General features: G+C 48.7%; 2 protein-coding genes across 10 annotated transcripts in view; one reads left to right on the forward strand and one right to left on the reverse strand.

Annotated features, from left to right (window-relative positions):
• ADA (adenosine deaminase) overlaps window positions 1-4,005 on the forward strand; it is a 43,290-nt gene extending 39,285 nt beyond the window's left edge. For 6 of the 7 annotated variants that reach the window (XM_082600616.1, XM_082600617.1, XM_082600612.1 and 3 more), the window contains exons 7-12: window positions 162-233; window positions 315-416; window positions 678-742; window positions 2,359-2,488; window positions 3,128-3,230; window positions 3,712-4,005. In XM_082600616.1, coding sequence (XP_082456742.1) covers window positions 162-233; window positions 315-416; window positions 678-742; window positions 2,359-2,488; window positions 3,128-3,230; window positions 3,712-3,725 — 486 coding nt within the window. In that variant the 3' untranslated portion in view covers window positions 3,726-4,005. Of the gene's footprint in view, window positions 1-161; window positions 417-677; window positions 743-2,358; window positions 2,489-3,127; window positions 3,231-3,711 lie in introns of all 7 variants that reach the window. The other variant, XM_082600611.1, reaches the window with a different exon arrangement.
• A 491-nt stretch (window positions 4,006-4,496) lies between these two features.
• The window catches only part of PKIG (cAMP-dependent protein kinase inhibitor gamma), a 111,059-nt gene continuing 96,672 nt past the window's right edge, over window positions 4,497-18,883 (reverse strand). For all 3 annotated transcript variants that reach the window (XM_082600623.1, XM_082600624.1, XM_082600625.1), the window contains 2 exons: window positions 8,142-8,315; window positions 4,497-5,212 (listed from right to left, as the gene is read on the reverse strand). In XM_082600623.1, coding sequence (XP_082456749.1) covers window positions 5,133-5,212; window positions 8,142-8,292 — 231 coding nt within the window. In that variant the 5' untranslated portion in view covers window positions 8,293-8,315 and the 3' untranslated portion in view covers window positions 4,497-5,132. The remainder of the gene's footprint in view (window positions 5,213-8,141; window positions 8,316-18,883) is intronic.

Consider the following 18,883-nt stretch of genomic DNA (forward strand, 5'->3'; position numbering starts at 1 on the left):
CTAATAAAGGAGGGCTACCACTTAAATGATTACGAAAACGAAACCCACCCAACCTCCCTGTCTGGGAGCCAGCCAGGCTGACTCAGCCCCAGAGTGTAGTGAAGGCAAGGCCTGCGGGGTCGAGCCCCAGGCCGCCCCTGACCAAGCCCTTGCCCTTACAGGAGGCCGTGAAGAGTGGCGTCCACCGCACGGTCCACGCCGGGGAAGTGGGCTCGGCCGAGGTGGTGAGAGAGGTGAGTGGCTGGGCAGGCGGTGGGGCCCTTCTCCCCGCTCGCCCCGTGGCCCGCGCTGGGCTCCATGCTGCTTGTCAACAGGCCGTGGATGTGCTCAAGACGGAGAGGCTGGGGCATGGCTACCACACCCTGGAGGACCCAGCCCTCTACAACAGGCTGCGGCAGGAAAACATGCACTTTGAGGTGAGGGGCCGGGGAGGGGGAGGTCAGGGGGCCAGTGGAGAGCGCGGAGGGTCCAGCAGCCACAGGGAGCGTGGGCCGCGGGCCTTGGAGCTGCTGGGTGGGGGGAGAAAGGCAGGACCGACAGCTTCTGGGACTTGGCTGCGAGGGGGCCGCTGTGACGGGGGCGAGAACGGCGCTGGAGGAGGTGGCGCCAGCTGGCCTGGGGACGGGGGTCAGCGTGGCCCTGGGGGCTTCATGCCAGCCACCCGCCTGCTCTTCCAGGTCTGCCCCTGGTCCAGCTACCTCACCGGCGCCTGGAAGCTAGGCACAGAGCATGCAGTCGTTCGGTGAGGCCAGGTCCCCTGGGCTCCGTTCAGTTTTGTACTAGGAAAGCCAAGGGTGGGAAGGGGATGCAGGGACTGGGCACTGGTCCCTGCGGGGTCTCCTGGGTGTGAAAGCTCTTCAAATGCTTGGGAAGCAGGCGCTATTGTCCCCATCTTACAGGTGAGGAATCCAAAGCCTGGATGTGGTGTAACTTGATTATGAGGTCACCCAGCTATTCGATAGCGCAGCGGGGGGCCCTGTAGCTCGTCCAGCTATAGCAGAATGCTCTGCTACCCCAAGGGAAACTTCCACACTCCAGATTCCACCTCCTAGGACTTAGGAAGATGAGTCTCTCTTGCTCGCGTGGTCTCTGCTCCTGGCCCCTCTGGGCGTTCCCCCAGCACATCCTGAAGCTTTCCCCAGGAGAGCCTGTCCCGTCCCACCCCACCCCACCCCGATGCTGCCCCATAGGCTTAACTAAGCAGCTTTGGCCCTTCTTCAGGCTGCCCTGGGACTGAGTCCTGGGCGAGGCCTCAGGAGGGAAAAGCTGACCCAGAAGTTCACTGAGAACTCGGGGTGACCATATTCAGGCCAGCACTGATGGGCTGTCCGCCAAGCTTACGAGAAGAGGAGCTTGGGCTCACTCACACTCTGATTACAAGGCGGGCCTGAGCTGCTTTAGGAAATTGGAGTGTGCAGTACCTACAGGACACCCAAGTGGAGGCTCTTGGAGGCATGTGGGCATACAGCCTGTGGGCTGGAGAAAGACTCAGAGTCACCTAGAGATACGGTGGTTGAAGGAGAAGTGATGGCCTCAGCAGACGGTGGAGCACGAGGGCCTAGGATTCTGGTAACTGACTGTACTGCTGAAGTGAATGAATAAGCATTTTCAGAACTCTAATGGAAAACTGCTGAATTCATAAAAGTGCTAACAAAAGATCAAGGTAAAAAAAATGAATTACATGGGACTGAGTGAACTGATGAGGAGGATTATAATTTTTGTGATTTTTCTGTTTGAATAATAAAAAAAAAAGAGGGCCTAGGAGAGAATGCAGGACAGTGACAGTGAAGGCACAGGCAGGAGGAAAGCCAAAAGTGCGGTCGGTGTCCAAGAAATCCAGGGAAAAGGTCAACAGTATAAAATTCTGCTCCACAAGTCAGGTGAGGTTAGAGCTAGGAAAAGTCCATTGGATTTAATAAGATGGTGGTCAGGGATTATGCTAAGAACAGTCCCCGTGGCATATCTGAAGAGTCAGATCCCAGCGGGGCTGAGGACGGTTGGTGAAGCGGGCAGACAGCTCTCTCAGAGTGCAGCTGTGGACGGGAGGGCCAGAGAGGGGGGTAGCTAGAGCGGGCTGTTGCTTTTCTGGCCTCGCCAAGCCGGCCCCTCTCCTGCCTTTGCCTGGCTCTGGCCTGGCTGGATGACTTTAAGTCTTGAGTTGCTAGTAATGTGGCCTTGGACAAGTCACCCGAGTTCCCTGAATTTGTGTTTTCCTCTGTACAAGGAGGAGAACTTCCAGGCCTGTCCAAGGGTGCCGCGCGGTTCAAAGGAGGGTGGATGTCCACGTGCAGAGACTGTTTACACAGCAGTAACGGGAGGCGCTTCTCCCCCTCTCCCCCGCCCCCCTGCACTGTCCAGGTTCAAAAACGACCAGGCTAATTACTCCCTCAACACGGACGACCCACTCATCTTCAAGTCCACCCTGGACACTGATTACCAGATGACCAAACAGGACATGGGCTTCACTGAAGAGGAGTTTAAGAGACTGGTGAGTGGGTGTGTGCCTTGACTCTGGGCCCTGGGAGTGTGTGAGGCCTGCAGGTCCTGTCCAGGGCCCGGAAGCCCTGGAGAATGAGGGGTGAGTCTGCTGCAACAGGCCAGGCCAAGGCAGACCTGGAGTTCAATGTCTTCCACGGAGAAGACATCTTCGGCTGAGATCCTGACCTAGGACTGGGTTTTTTATCCTCTGCTTTGGTCAAGTGCCTTGAAAGACTCTGAAAGCTGTCAACCATCTCCCCAGAAAGGTGTGCTCAGCTATATATTTTGCACACACTTCTCAGGCCACTCAGAGACCCCAGGATGAGCCCTTGATTTCAGTGGTTCTGATATCCCAAGTCTGTCCCTGCAGGACTGTCTCTCTGGCGCCACACATCCCACCCTGTCTGTCTCTCAAAGGTTTCTCCAACCTCCTTCCCACATCTGTGTATCACGTCCTGCCACTTTAAGAACACAGAACCTCACAGTCTCTGCTCTGGCAGTTGCTGCCGCGTGACCTTGGACAAGGCCTCCCCACTCTGAGCTTAATGAATTGCCCATGTTTATGAAGAGGATGGACTGTCACTAGATTGCTAAGGACTCCCTTCTGTGCTCTCTGGTTTCACACTGTCTGCCGTGCTGGCCCTTCCAGAACATCAATGCGGCAAAGTCCAGTTTCCTCCCAGAAGATGAGAAGAGGGAGCTTCTTGAGCTGCTCTATAAAGCCTATGGGATGCCACCTTTGGCCTCTGCAGGTATGTTTCTGACTGAGCTGCTGGGCTGGTGCCCTGCCCTGGCTCCCAGCTGTCTTTCTGGGGACTTCTAGCAAGATGCCCTCCCTTCCTCTCCTGGGCAGCACCAGGGATGCGTGATGACTCCCTAGCTGGTGGTCCTCCCTCACTGGACAGGCTCACTTTCTGCATAATGCTGTCTTGAGGCTGGTCTGAGGGAGGAGCCTTTCTCAAGCCCACTCCCAAGGTCTTGGCAACTTGGGGCATCTCCAGGGCTGCCCAAAGCCAAGGGCAGGGAGTTGAGCCCAGGGTGCAGCTAGGTTCTGCTTCCTTCCTTCCTGTGTGGCCTTGACAGAGCCTTTCCTTGCTCCAAGCCTCAGTCTCCCCATCTGTAGAAAGGGGTTCCTCTCTGGCTCTGATGTTCTGTGTTTTTTTTTTTTTTTTCCTTAATGTCCTGGGTACTAAAAGTTGCCTCATCTTTCTGCTTCTCTTACTTGGCAAGCAGAGCAGCGTCCCTGAAGACATCGTGGCCACCTCTCAGAGTCCTCAGCCTGTGGATGGAGTCTTCACAACTCCCTTTACTCCTTCCAGGGAGACTGTGATTTCCAGAGTCAGCTACTGATGCTCGTGAAGCCCACATGCCTGTTTCTGTACACACATATACCTCCGCCTGGCCGTGTCTCTCCTCTGATTGTGTGCCCGGGCCAGGATCAGGGCCTGTGGCTGGTTGAATCTGAATCCCTCCCTCCTCTGGTGACCCGTGCTGAAAATCTGGTGCTTAATAAAGAAACCAACGGCTGGGGTTGTGCATCATGGGGTGTATGGCGCTGCGGTCGCAGCGGGCCAACTTGGGTTTGTGGAGAAGGGAGGGAGCCCCTGGGGCCCCCAGACGCAGGCAGCCTGCCCAGCAGCAGGGTCCCGAGAGCCCGGTGGGGTCTGTGAATGGGAAGCGGGGCAAAGCGGGGCCCAAAGCCTGCTCTCCGTCCAGAAGAAACCAGGCTTCTCTGCTTAAATGCTCCCTAACTCTTAACCCCCTCCTACTCTAGGTCCTAAGGGGGGAAACCTTCCTTTTGGGTTCCCAAAGCGGTGAGAGAGGGTGAGATGGAAGACGATTCTTCAGATACTGGCCTGAGGCGTGGTGGCGGCCTCTGCGGTACCCCGGCATCTTCTCAGGTACTTATTCCATGGAAGCCGGGGGCAGCGATGGGTCCCAGCTCATCATGGCCTTGGGGAAACAAGGCCCAGCCCCTGCTTTTGCTGTTTAAAGGAGAAATAATCATCTTAAACCTATCACACAAATCATCAGCGTTTATTTCCTGGGTCCTAGGTGTCACTTATCTTGGTAGAAAGGGCAAAGAGTTAATCAGAGTTTTGAGCACAAGATCCCTTCGCTAAACATGGATCTGTGAAGCTCCGTGAGGGAACCTCAGAGCTGCATAGATGGTCCAAGAGTTTAACTTACAGTGGCTTCCAAAATAAAAGGTAAATTGTCAGCTCCCTCCCTCTCTGCTGAGAAAAGGTGTAAAGTTTCTAAAAAGTTTAAAAGTGCTTCTTAAAAAAGGGGTAAGAAGGTCCTGACACAGACGGCTGGCGGGGTTGGAGAAGCCGGGGCAGAGCTAGAACGCGGTCCCTGCCCAGGCTGTTCACCCAGGTGGCAGGACCCAGCCCCCGAGTCCCAGTACCTGCTGAATAAATAACATCCTGTGGTTACAGCGTCTTGAAAGTGTACCCGGGCGAGTGAGGAGGTGGTGGGGGTGTGGGCAGAGGACCTTCCCAGGGTAGGGGCCACGGGAGCCTCTGGGGCTGCCTTTCAGTCTGGCCTGGCTTGCCTGGAACACTTTGCTCAGAGGAAAGGCTGCTGGGCCAGTGCCAGGGCTTTCCGTCCACGGCGCGTCTCTCTTCCAGCCTCCTCGGGCAAGGTCATGTTCAAGATGAGGTGGTCCCATCGCTGCTCTTGGGCTGGTTGCTACCTTCCTTGTCTGGGGTGCCCACCTCCGCCTGTCCTTCTGCAGAGGAGAGAGAAAGGAGCATATACACAAACGTAATGCATAGAAGGAGGTCCAGAGGGGCCCAGCCACAGCAGTAACAGTGGATAAGCCCTGGGGAGCAGGACAGGAGCTGGATTGCGGGGGTGGGGGGTGGGGGTAGTAGCTAAAGGGAACTTCAGCCTAGTCTGTAACATTTTAATTTCTACTAAGAAAATGTGCATGTGCTGTTACTAGTATAATTAAAGTGAAGAAAAGGCCAGGATCCTGGATGGATGCTGGTAGCTGGTGAGGGTCAGGATATTTGTGTGGGGTGTCTAGAGTCCCAGCATGTGCTCAGCAAACGGTAGTGCTTGTAAGACAGAGAAGGGCATCAGAAGATGCCAGCCCAGGGGAGCACCAGGGGTGGCCTGCAGCAGGGGCTGGGGTGGAGCCCGTCACTGTTTCACCGTGCTGTGTCCCCACCACACCACCCCCACCTCCCTCTCTGGCCTGTGTCTTTGCAGCCTTAGGCTAAGCCCTTCACGTGACTAGGGAGAAGCTACCCTGCACCCAGATCCTGAGTCTGCAGCCTGGCAAGTACTTTCCATGCAGTCATACAGCAGCCTGGAGGTGTGATGAGGGTCATGATACGCGGATGAGGAAAACAAGGCTCAGGGAGGTGAACCGAGTTGCCTGAGGGCCAAACAGCGGAGGGGGCAGTGTCCCTCCCACTAACTGGACGGCTACCGCCTAAAGCAGCGCTCTCCAGGGTTTGTAAAGACCCATCACTGACACCGCCTCTTTCTGCCCTGGCAGCTGGCTTCAGAGGTGGGGTTAGTGGCGGTGAGGGGTGCAGGGAGAACTCGGATACCTGGACACCTGTGCCTCAGGTCACGTCCTATCATGGGGCAGGGCCTGTAGCAAAGGCCGGGTCCCAGAGGGTCCTTCTGGCCCACTGGGAGCCTGACAAATTAGACTGCACTTCAGGCAGGTTTCCCAGTCTGTGATGCCGTATTTGGTCCGAAGCCTCCCGCCCTGGCGAGCAAGAATGTTTTCGTTAAATTCCGCAGTAACTGCCGCTCTGCCATGTCCTTGCTGTGGGACCTCAGGCAATTTATTTAATCTCTCCAGGCCTCTGCTTCCTGATCTATGAAGTGAGGATGATGACATCCCTGCCCTTCTGTGGTCACCTGGCACATGGGACACCTCAGCCAGGGGCAAGGCTTCCTCTGTGCAGGTCCCAGCTCTCTTCTGGCCCACAGAGAGGTCCCCTCCAGCCAGCACCCCTGGGACTCCCTCAGGGCAGTTTCGGAGCATGATTCGGGAAGTTTCCCGGTCACATGCTGCCAAGCAGTGCGTTCGTATTCCTTCCTGCCCTGCTGGTGGTTTGTTTCATTATTCGGCCAAGTAAGGAAACGTTTCTGCTCCCCACGTAAGGAAACATCAGAGAAGACAAAGGTTCGCACACAAAGGGCTTGGGGAGCGTTAACACACATGACTTGGGGAGGCCTGGCGGCCAGGCCTCAGGACAGGCCAAGGCTGTGGCTCCTCCTCCCCTGCCCGGGCTCCGCCTCAGTTTCCCGGCAGCTTTAGGCAAATAGACGTTCCAGGGCCTGCAGGATCAGAACCTGTATTCCCTGTACTCCCACTCCCTCGGTGAGTCCGCTGGACTGAGCACGGCTCGCAGACGTGCCAGTGAAAGCTGCTCATTGTAGGGCCTACTGGAAGGCTCCTCGGCCAGTCACTCTGGCCTGCACTGCACCAGGAGCACTCCACTGCCTTGCGGTGAGCACTACTTCCTCAGGGCCCCCTTTTAACTGTCACCCTGGCGGACAGCTGCCAGGACACCAGCTACCTCAGGGATCTCGAATCGGATGGGGGTGGGAGCAGGCGTTAGAGAGCCTGGGTAGGTGGATGAGTGGCTACACTGAGTTGAAGGAGAGAGAAAACCGTTCACCAGAGCAGACGCAGATGCCCTGGCATGGCAGCTGGGCGTGCTGGTCAGTGAACAGCCATTGACTAGGCACCTCTGCTGGGTGCCAAATGCCACCAGGCACGGAGGGCCCAGGATGCGGATCCCAGAGGAGAAGCCCTGTGCTCAGGGGGCTGTGGAGGCAGCCAAGAGAAGAGGCGCCTCCCCTGCCAGAGAGGGGAATGCGGTCAGAGACGGCTTCTCAGCAGAGCGGTCTGGGCCTCTAAGAAAGAGGAAAAGCCAGCCCGGCAAGGGGAGGGCGGGCAGGACCAGACAGAGGGAGAGTGCGGCAAGGCCCATCAGGGACTTTCAGGAAACAGAAAGTTTCAGACTGGACCAGAGGTGCAGGGGAGAAAGATGGGAGCAGAGGCTGGAGGGGAGCAGGGTGAGACCCGGGGAGGCTCCCATGCCTGGTAAGGAGTTCGGGCCGCAGGACAAGGGAGGGGCTGACGGGACGGCACGGGGAGGGGGGGTGGGGTTTCTCGGGGAGCCAGGACTGGTGAGGGCCATTCTAGCAGAGGAAACCGTGAGATGAAGGGGGGCGGACGCAGGGGCAGAGGCACGATGGGACAGGGGATTTAAATGAACCCTGCTGGCAGCTGTCCAGCAGGAGGGGTGGGGCGGGGATGGATCAGGGAGGCCTGGGCAGAGGCCGCTGCGGTGCTGGGAGTGGCCTGAGCCAGGTGGTGGCTGTGGGGACAGAGAGAAGCGGAGGGACCTTGGAGGAGAACTGACAGGACCTGTAGATGGACGGGGAGGCTGAGGGGAAAGGGAAGCACCAGGATGCCTGGCCAGAGGGTCCTCACGGCCTGAGACGCTGGCACCCTCTAGCCTAGGGAGTGGCTGCCCTCTGCCACTGACCATGGGCCTGATTTAAACGTAGTTTCTTCTCTGAGAAAGAGGAGGCAGACTAGGACTTAAGAGGCCAGTCCCGGAGCCCAGAAGAGGGTCTCCCACCCGGATTGCTTGAACCCGAGAGTACCCGTGGGTCCTGACCTGTGCCCTCGAGGGCTAGCTCGCCCATGTCACCAGCCAGCTTCTGTACGCTTACGGCCTCGGAGTCTCCCTGGATGTCAGGGACTGCGTTCCGGCGGCCCGTCCGGTCACAGGAGATGAAGTCCGAGTAGGAGGACTCGACCTCCATCATGCCTGTCGCATCGCTCTTCAGGCCTGTGGGGACAAGGGCAGGAGGGCAGAGGTGAACCCTGGTGCATCCTGCACAGAGGACTCAGCTCGGGGCCTGGCACTGATGTCTTTTGACAAACTGACAGTTATTGCCTTGCTCGCTGACAACAAAACAGAAAGCACAGAAAAGTAGAAAGAACAAAATAAGTCATGCATAATTTTATACCCCAAAAGCCACCACCAACGTTTTAAAGAACATCTTTTGTGTTTTCTCTAAGTAAAGTTCATGATAACTATCTACACATTTATCAACACCATGTACCAGGCACTGGCTAGGGGCCACAGATGCAGCAACAAACAAGTCAGCCGTGGTCCTTGCCCTCAGGGAGCTTACAGTCTACTGGGTCATTTAGCATAATTACCTAATACCTAAGTAATTACCACAGTGCTCCAGACTTCCAGGGAGAAGGCAGGGTACCAGAGTGACTACCAGGGCCTGACCAAGGCTTGGGGGTCAGGAAGTGACATTTTAGCCAAGAACCTAGGAAGAATAGATAGACAAGGAGTCTAGACAAGGAGTGAGGGGAAGAGCACATATGAAGGCTCTGTGGAGCAAAGGCACAGTGGGATGGAAGAAACGTAAGTGCCGTGGGCTGGGGAACTGTGGGAGAGGGGCCAAGATACCAAGGATGCTGCTGAGTTGGGCAGGAGCCCGATCACATATTCAATTTGGTCCCTGAGGGGCTGAGGCTCGTGAATGTTCAGATTAGCATTTTCAAAGATGACTCTGGCACCTAAGGTGAGCAGACCTGAATGGGGGCCAGCTAGGGGGCTCCTGCAAAAATTCAGGTGTGAGAAGATGGTGGGTGAAGCAGGGATGGAAGAAGGTATTGCATGCAAATAGAAATCAAAAGAAAGCGGGAGTAGCAGTACTCATATGAGACGAAATAGACTTTAAAATAAAGGCTGTTATAAGAGACAAACAAGGAAGGACACTACATAATGATCAAGGGGTCAGTCCAAGAAGAAGATATAACAATTGTAAATATATATGCACCCAACATAGGAGCACCTCAATATATAAGGCAAATACTAACAATCATAAAGGGAGAAATCAACAGTAACACGACAGTGGGGGACTTTAACACCCCACTTTCATCAATGGACAGATCATGCACAGAAAATCAATAAAGAAACACAGGCCTTAAATGACACATTAGACCAGATGGACTTAATTGATATAGAGCATTCCATCCAAAAGCAGCAGAATATACATTCTTCTCAAGTGCACATGGAACATTCTCCAGGACTGACCACATGCTGAGCCACAAAGTGAGCCTCAGTAAATTTAAGAAAAGTGAAATCATATCAAGCATCTTTTCCGACCACAATGCTATGAGATCAGAAATAAACTACATGAAAAAAACTGAAAAACACAAACACATGGAGGCTACACAATATGCTACTAAACGACCAATGGATCACTGAAGAAATCAAACAGGGAATCAAAAAATACCTAGAGAAAAATGAAAACAAAAAAGCACAATGATCCAAAACCTATGGGATGCAGCAAAAGCAGTTCTAAGAGGGAAGTTTATAGCAATACAATCCTACCTCAAGAAACAAGAAAAATCTCAACCTAACCTTACACCTAAAGCAACTAGAAAAAGAACAAATAAAACCTACAGTTAGTAGAAGGAAAGAAATAAAGATCAGAGCAGAAATAAATTAAACTGAGACGAAGAAAACAATATGAAACTAAAAGCTGGTCCTTTGAAATGATAAACAAAATTGATAAACCTTAAGCCAGACTCATCAAGAAGAAAAGGGAGAGGACTCAAATCAATAAAATTAGAAATGAAAAAGGAGAAGTTACAACTGACACCACAGAAATACAAAGGATCTTAAGAGACTACTAACAGGGACTTCCCTGGTGGTCCAGTAAGACTCCATGTTCCCAATGCAGGGAGCCCGGGTTCGATCCCTGGTGAGGGAACTAGATCCCACATGCATGTTGCAACAGAGAAGCCCGCATGACGCAAATAAACATACCACAACGAAGATCCTGCATGCTGCAACTAAGACCCAGTGCAGCCTAAAAATGAAAGAAAAGGACTACTACAAGCAACTGTATGCCAATAAAACAGACAACCTGGAAGAAATGTACAAATTCGTAGAAAGATACAATCTCCCAAGACTGAACCAGGAAGAAATAGAAAATACAAACAGACCCATCACAAGTACTGAAATTGAAACTGTGATTAAAGAACTCCCAACAAACAAAAGTCCAGGACCCAATGGCTTCACAGATAAATTCTATCAAACATTTAGAGAAGAGCTAACACCCGTCCTTCTGAAACTGTTCCACAAAACTGCAGAGGAAGGAAAACTCCCAAATTCATTCTGTGAGGCCACTATCACCCTGATACCAAAACCAGACAAAGATACCACACACACAAAAAGAAAATTACAGGCCAGTATCATTGATGAACACAGACAAAAATCCTCAACAGAGACTCCCATGGTGGCACAGTGGCTAAGAATCCACCTGCCAACGCAAGGGACATGGGTTTGAGCCCTGGTCCGGGGAGATCCCACATGCTGCGGAGCAACTAAGTCCATGTGCCACAACTACTGAGCCTGCACTCTGGAGCCCACGAGCCACAAATACTGAAGCCCACGAGCCTACAGCCCATGCTCCACAACAAAGAGAAGCCACTGCTTGCCGCAACTAGAGAAAGCTCGCATGCAGCAACGAAGACCCAGTGCAGCAAAAGAAAAAAAAAAACCACCTTAACGAAATACTAGCAATCTGAATCCAATAATACATTAAAAGGATCATACACCATGATCAAGTGGGATTTATCCCAGGGATGCAAGGATTTTTCAATATCAGCAAACCGATCAATGTGATACACCACATCAACAAACTGAAGAATAAAAACCATATGATCATCTCAGTAGATGCAGAAAAAGCTTTTAACGAAAATCAACAGCCATTTATGATAAAAACTCTCCAGAAAGTGGGCTTAGAGGGAACATACCTCAACATAATAAAACCATATACGACAAACCTACAGCTAACATCATACTCAACAATGAAAAGCTAAAAGCATTTGCTCTAAGACCAGGAACAAGAAAGGATGTCCACTCTTGCCACTTTTATTCAACACAGTTTTGGAAGTCCAAGCTACAGCAATCAGAGAAGAAAAAGAAATAAAAGGATCCAAATTGGAAAAGAGGAGGTAAAACTGTCACTGTTTGCAGGCGACATGATACTATACATAGAAAATCCTAAAGACACTACCAGAAAACTACTAGAGCTCATCAATGAATTTGGTAAAGTTGCAGGTTACAAAATTAATACACAGAAATCTGTTGCATTTCTATACACTAACAATGAAAGATCAGGAAGAGAAATTCAAGAAATAATCCCATTTACCACTGCATCAAAAAGAATAAAATACCTAGGAATAAACCTACCTATGGAGACAAAAGACCTGTACTCCAAAAACTATAAGATGCTGATGAAAGAAATCAAAGACAACACAAACAGATGGAAAGATATACTGTGTTCTTGGATTGGAAGAATCAATACTATCAAAATGACTATACTACCCAAGGCAATCTACAGATTCAATGAAATCCCTATCAAATCACCAATGGCATTTTTCACAGAACTAGAACAAAAAATCTTAAAATTTGTATGGAGACACAAAAGACCCCGAATAGCCAAGGCAATCTTGAGAAAGAAAAATCAGGCTCCCTGACTTCAGACTATACAACAAAGCTATAGGCATCAAAACAGTATGGTACTGGCACAGAAATAGAAATATAGATCAATGGAACAGGATAGAAAGCCCAGAAATAAACCCACACACCTGTGGTCAATTAATCTACAACAAAGGAGGCAAGACTATACAATGGAGGAAAGACAATCTCTTCAATAAATGGTGCTGGGAAAACTGGACAGCTACATATAAACACATGAAATTAGAACACTCTATAACACTGTACACAAACATAAACTCAAAATGGATTAAAGATCTAAATTTGAGACCAGATGCTGTAAAACTCTTAGAGGAAAACATAGGCAGAACACTCTCTGGCATAAATCGCAGCAATATCCTTTTTGATCCATCTCCCAGAGTAATGGAAATAAAAACAAAAATAAATGGGACCTAATTAAACTCAAAAGTTTTTGCACAGCAAAGGAAACCATAAACAAAATGAAAAGACAACCCACAGAATGGGAGAAAATAGTTGCAAATGATGTCACCGACAAGGGGTTAGTTTCCAAAATTTACAAACAGCTCATGCGGCTTAATATCATCAAAACAAACAACCCCATCAAAAACTGGGCAGAAGACCTAAGTAGACATTTCTCCAAAGAAGACATACAGATGAAGAGGCACATGAAAAGATGTTCAATGTCACTAATTATTAGAGGAATGCAAGTCAAAACTATAATGAGATATCACCTCACACCAGTCAGAATGGCTATCATCAAAAAATCTACAAACAACAAATGCTGGAGAGGGTGTGGAGAGAAGGGAACCCTCCTACACTGTTGGTGGGAATGTAAATTAGTGCAGTCACTATGGAAAACAGTATGGAGGTTCCTTAAGAAACTAAAAACAACTACCATATGATCCTGCAATCCCACTCCTGGGCATATACCCGGAGAAAGACATGGTCCGAAAGGATACATGCACCCCGGTATTCACTGCAGCACTGTTGACAATAGCCAAGACATGGAAGCAACCTAAATGCCCCTTGACAGAAGAATGGATAAAGAAGATATGGTACATATATACAATGGAATATTACTAAGCCTTTAAAAAGAATGAAATAATGCCATTTGCAGCAACTTGGATGGACCTAGAGATTGTCCTACTGAGTGAAGTAAGTCAGAAAGAGAAAGAGAAATAGAAATACCATATGATATCACTTATATGCGAATCAAAAAAGATACAAATGAACTTATTTACAAAACAGAAACAGACTCACAGATTTAGAGAACGAGCTTATGGTTACCAGGGGGGAAGGGTGGGGAAGAGGAATAGTTAGGGTGTTTGAGATTGATGTGTACACACTGCTATATTTAAAATGGACAGAACTTCCCTGGTGGTGCAGTGGTTAAGAATCCACCTGCCAATGCAGGGGACAAGGGTTTGAGCCCTGGTCCGGGAAGATCCCACATGCCACGGAGCAACTAAGCCCGTGTGCCACAACTACTGAGCCTGTGTTCTAGAGCCTGCAAGCCACAACTACTGAGCCCGCATGCCACAACTACTGAAGCACGCGCATCTAGAGCCCATGCTCCACAACAAGAGAAGCCACCACAATAAGAAGGCCGCACACTGCAACGAAGAGTAGCCCTGGCTTGCTGCAACTAGAGAAAGCCCGCGCGCAGCAACGAAGACCCAACGCAGCCAAAATAAATAAATAAATAAATAAATAAATAAAACCTTACTTAAAAAAAAAAAGAATTGTGCTGAAAATGGATAACAAACAAGGACCTACTGTACAGCACAGGGAACTCTGCTCAATATTCTCTAACAACCTAACGGGGAAAAGAATCTGAATAAAACCAGATACATATATATGTCTAACTGAATCACTTTGTTGTATACCTAAAACTAACACGACATTGTTAATCAACTATACTCCAATATAAAATAAAAAGTTTAAAAAAAAGCCAAAGATGGTGGGTGAAGGAAGGAGGGTGGTGATGGACACATTCTAGATGTAATCTGGAGGGTGAATCACCAGGATTTGGTGTTTGGCTGATGGGGAAGTGAGCTTTCTGACATGAATAAGTAGGTGGATGGAGGATGGTTCATGAGATGGGGGATGGGTTGGGGGGAAAGACAGGAAATTAGGAGTTACTGCTACAGAGGTGGTGGTTAATAGCCCTGCTGGTTGATTTTACAGCTGAGAGAGAAAAGAAGAGAACCACATATATAAAGAAGAGCCATATACATGTAAAAAAGGATTTGTGAGATCATACTATAGTACACTGTATTTTATAGCTTACTGTTTGAAACTCCATAAAACATGTCATGAAGTTTCCCTCTAGATGATTTTTGTATATGCACCATGATATATTTGATGAGTCCCCTAGAAATGAACATGGAGGCACTTTCCCATTTTCCATCACTATGGACAGCACTAGGTCTTTATGTAAATATTTGTGCCTATGTCTAATTATTTCCTTAGAGTGTATTGCTAGAAGTAGAATTGCTAAGCTAAAGGGAAGGGTGAAATAATATTTAAGACACATTATTTTGATACATTTCCAAGTTGCTTTCCTGAATGACGTAATGGTATTTATAATAACAGAAAAAGATGAGGAAATAAAACAAATTCAGTTCTGTTCCTATTTATATTCCCACCAGCAGCCTGTAAGATTGCCCGTTTATCTGCACCCTTGTCAAACAATGGGTATTGCTATTATACATTTTTTAAAAAAGGCTAATCTGCTAGGGGAATACAAGTATCTCTCTTTGAGCACCTATGATTTCCTGAAGGCAATCAAATCACACAAGTCAGACCATGGACTCTGGCCACTTGGCACACCCTGAGTTAGCGAGGGATGGGGGCGTCTAAGCCACTGGCTTGACCAGGAGCTCACAGTCCTCTAGGTGAGATAGGCCCAGCCAATTCCAGTTTTAGACACACGTAGGCAAATGCCAATGCTCTTTATAGTATGAGGATGTTTACTGCACATCCTAGGTCAGTGATAGGGAAGCTCCCAAATGTCCCTCAAAAGGCTAGGCATTAAACGAATTATAAAGTATTCACAAAAAAATACCCGGCACCAGATGGACCTGTACTGATGGCAAAGTGTCTGAGATAAACTGTTAATTGCAAAATGCAGGCTGAAAAACAACACCTTAAAGAAAACCCAGTTTCAACTCATACAACTCAACAACAAAAAACAACCCAATCAAAAAATGGGCAGAAGACCTAAATAGACATTTCTACGAAGAAGACATACAGATGGCCAATAGGCACGTGAAAAGATGCTCAACGTTGCTATTAGAGAAATGGAAATCAAAACTACAACGAGGTACCACCTCACACCGGTCAGAATGGCCATCATTAAAAAGTCAACAAATAACAAATGCTGGAGAGGGTGTAGAGAAAGGGAACCCTCTTATGCTGTTGGTGGGAATGTAAGTTGGAGCAGCCACTATGGAAAACAGTATGGAGGTTCCTCAGAAAACTAATATGATCCATATGATACAGCAATTCCTCTCCTGTGCATATATCCAGACAAAACTATAATTCAAAAAGATGCATGCACCCTTATGTTCATAGCAACACTATTCACAATAGCCAAGACATGGAAACAACCTAAATGTCCATTGACAGATGAATGGATAAAGAAGATGTGATACATTTATACAATGGAATACTCCTCATCCATAAAAAAGAATGAAATAATGCCATTTGCAGAAACATGGATGCAACTAGAGATTATCATACTAAGTGAAATAAGTCAGAAGGACAAATACTATACAATATCACTTATATGCAGAATCTAAAATATGACACAAATGAACCTATCTATGAAACAGAAGCATAGAGAACAGCCTGGTGGTTGCCAAGGGGGAGGGGACTGGGGGAGGGATGGAGTGGGAGGCTGGGGTTAGCACATGTAAGCTATTATATACAGAATGGATAAACAACAAGGTCCTACTGTATAGCACAGGGAACTATATTCATTATCCTATGATAAACCATAATGGAAAAGAATATGAAAAAAGAATGTATACATGTATAACTGAATCACTTTGCTGTACAGCAGAAATTAATACAACATTGTAAGTCTATACTTCAATTAAAAAAAAGAAAGAAAGAAAACCCAGTTTCTACGGGGAAAGATAGCAGATACAAAAAAAAAACCTTGCCAAGTGTGGTACTTTGTGTCTAAGGGGAACTTTCACTTCTAAGACTAAATTTTTATAATGGTAGGAGTTTTTATAAGCCCAAGTTATTGTGCAACGCTTTCAGAAAGTAACTGACATTGGCAGGAAGCAGCTGGAAAGCAGCCAGGGTGGGGCTCAGTAACGAGTGTGTGTGTGTGTGTGTGCGCGTGTGTGTGTGTGCACGTGTGTGTGTGTGCACACATGCACTGTGTGAAAAGAGGGGCTGGCCACTATGGAGGGCTGGACCACATCTCCCCACAACACCTAGCTCAGAAGAGACACCTAAAGAATAAACTACGGGCACTCAAAGATCAGACAGGGGAGACAGGGAGGCGTCCTGTAGTAGACAGAAAAGAACAAGAGACATGACCTTGTGCTATGAACCTGGCTCTGCCACCAGACCCTGAGCAAGACTGCCCCTCTCTGGGCCTCCGTTACCAGATCTGTAAAATAGAATAAAGGCGGGGCCAGAATTCTGTTTAAGGCAGCCCCCCAGCTCCAGCAGGGGGCGCACCCAGCCTATTTTTCTAAGCTGCCCTGAGAGAAAGAAGTTGCCCTAGTCGTGTTTCCGGCTCTTTCTCAGCAAAAAAAACTCTGAACTCTCTGAAGTCCCAGAGTGGTTCTTCTGTAGGTCACAGAAGTTTCACTTCTACACTCTCCCTCTGGGGAAACTGTTCAAAGCTTGAGAACAGGGCAGTGGCCTGTTGCAGTAACACCAGTAACAGAATAAACATTATGACGACGGTTCTAACAATAATCGTAAAGGTAACGCTCATCAAGTCATCATGTTTTCCACACCTCGCTTACTAAATTGCCACAACAGCCTCTGAGGTCTGCGAGGTGAGTTTATAACCATGACTTGGGAAGGTCTCAGACGGACCCATACCCGCCAGTGGGAAGGAGACACTGGGCAGGCCACGCCAGCTCCTGGGCCCCTTCTCCTCAGTCCTCTTCCTCCAACTAGACCGTTGGTTCCATGAGAACTGGTATTCCTGTCTGGATTTTCACCAGGCCAGACTGAAAGGCCTAATCCTGGCAGCTAACCATATGCTTCTGGCTGCTCCATCCTCAGATTCTCAACCAGGGCCTGGCAAAGAGCAGGTACTAAATAATTACTTGCCAAATTAAATCTGAATCTCTCTACCTATCTGTCTATCTTCCCTCCATCCCTCTTTCCCTATCTGTGGAAACCATAAAGTGACTCACTCCTTTGGCCAGTGGGAAAGGCCTCTGCCCACTGTAGATGGCTGTGCTGACGTTCTGGTCCACGATCTCTAGCATCTGACACTGGGGATGGATGGAGTCACAGGCTCCATCTAAAAGGCCAGCTTCCTGCTCGAACTGGCACCCTGGGGCTTTGGCTCCTGCCCTTGCCTGGCTGACCTTACAGACTGCCCAGGGTAGGAAGCTGACTTTCCTGGCTCAGAGAGGGAAGTGTACCAAGCTCAAAGGCCAATGCTGCAAAACACCAACCATGGCCAGTGTGCTCCGGCTGCCATCCCCATCCCCACAGGGAAGACCAATTCCAAAGAGAGGTCTGGGGGTGGGGTGTGTCTGGGGAGCTCTCTGACACACAGCACAAGCACACAATTTCGTTTTTCTTCAACATTTGTATTCTTTCCTCACTCTCTGCTCTTAAAGTCAACAGCCAATGGGGAAATACAAGAAAGAATCCTCAGAGTTGGAAACTGCATCAGAAAATGGTGATTCTCAGACTCTGTTAAGGAGAGTATAAACGCCAGGACCTCTCTGAGGAGTGACTTAACATGATACATCAAGAAACCTCACCTTTTTTCATATCCTTGAGCCACTAAGTCAGCTTATAATACTTTTTTCTAAGAACGTAATCCATGTTGTGCGTGAGGATAAATGTTCAAAGATGTTCATCACAGTATTACTTGTAATAGTCAAAAACTAAAGACACCAAAATGAGCTCCTAAGTAGGCATGTCACATGTCCTAAATGGACAATGGAGAAATATATACATATTTAACTCATTTGTATCCAAATGAAATACCATTCGGGTATTAAAATGTTTGTGAATTTTTTAAGAGACGGGGGAAATAGATTGTTCACACAGATTGTTCACATAGATTGTTAAATGAAGAATCTCAATGATATGATCACATATCAATATTATTTAATTAAATTATGAATGATTTTTAAATTTTCTGTATTTTTTTTTCAGTGAAAGCATTCACTTTATTTTTAAATTATTTCATTTTTGTATATGTGTGTGTATGGTATGAAACTCAAAAAGTACGAAAGGAGGGACTTCCCTGGTGGCACAGTGGTTAAGAATCTGCCTGCCAATGCAGGCGACACGGGTTCAAGCCCTGGTCCGGGAAGATCCCACAGGCCGCGGAGCAACTAAGCCCGTGCACCACAACTACTGAGGCTGCGCTCTAGAGCCCGCGAGCCACAATGACTGAGCCCGCATGCCACAACTGCTAAGCCCGCGCGCCTAGAGCCTGTGCTCCGCAACAAGAGAAGCCACCGCAATGAGAAGCCTGCGCACCGCAACGAAGAGTAGCCCCCGCTCACCACAACTAGAGAAAGCCCGCGCACAGCAACGGAGACCCAACGCAGGCAAAAAAAAAAAAAAAAAAAAAAGAAAGGAAAAAGAGTAAGAGCTCAGTGGCCTCCTTGGACTCAGACACCTTCCCCCCACCAGGC

The sequence above is a fragment of the Mesoplodon mirus genome (assembly GCF_964341445.2).
Source record: "Mesoplodon mirus genome assembly, chromosome: 15".
NCBI lineage: Eukaryota > Metazoa > Chordata > Mammalia > Artiodactyla > Ziphiidae > Mesoplodon > Mesoplodon mirus.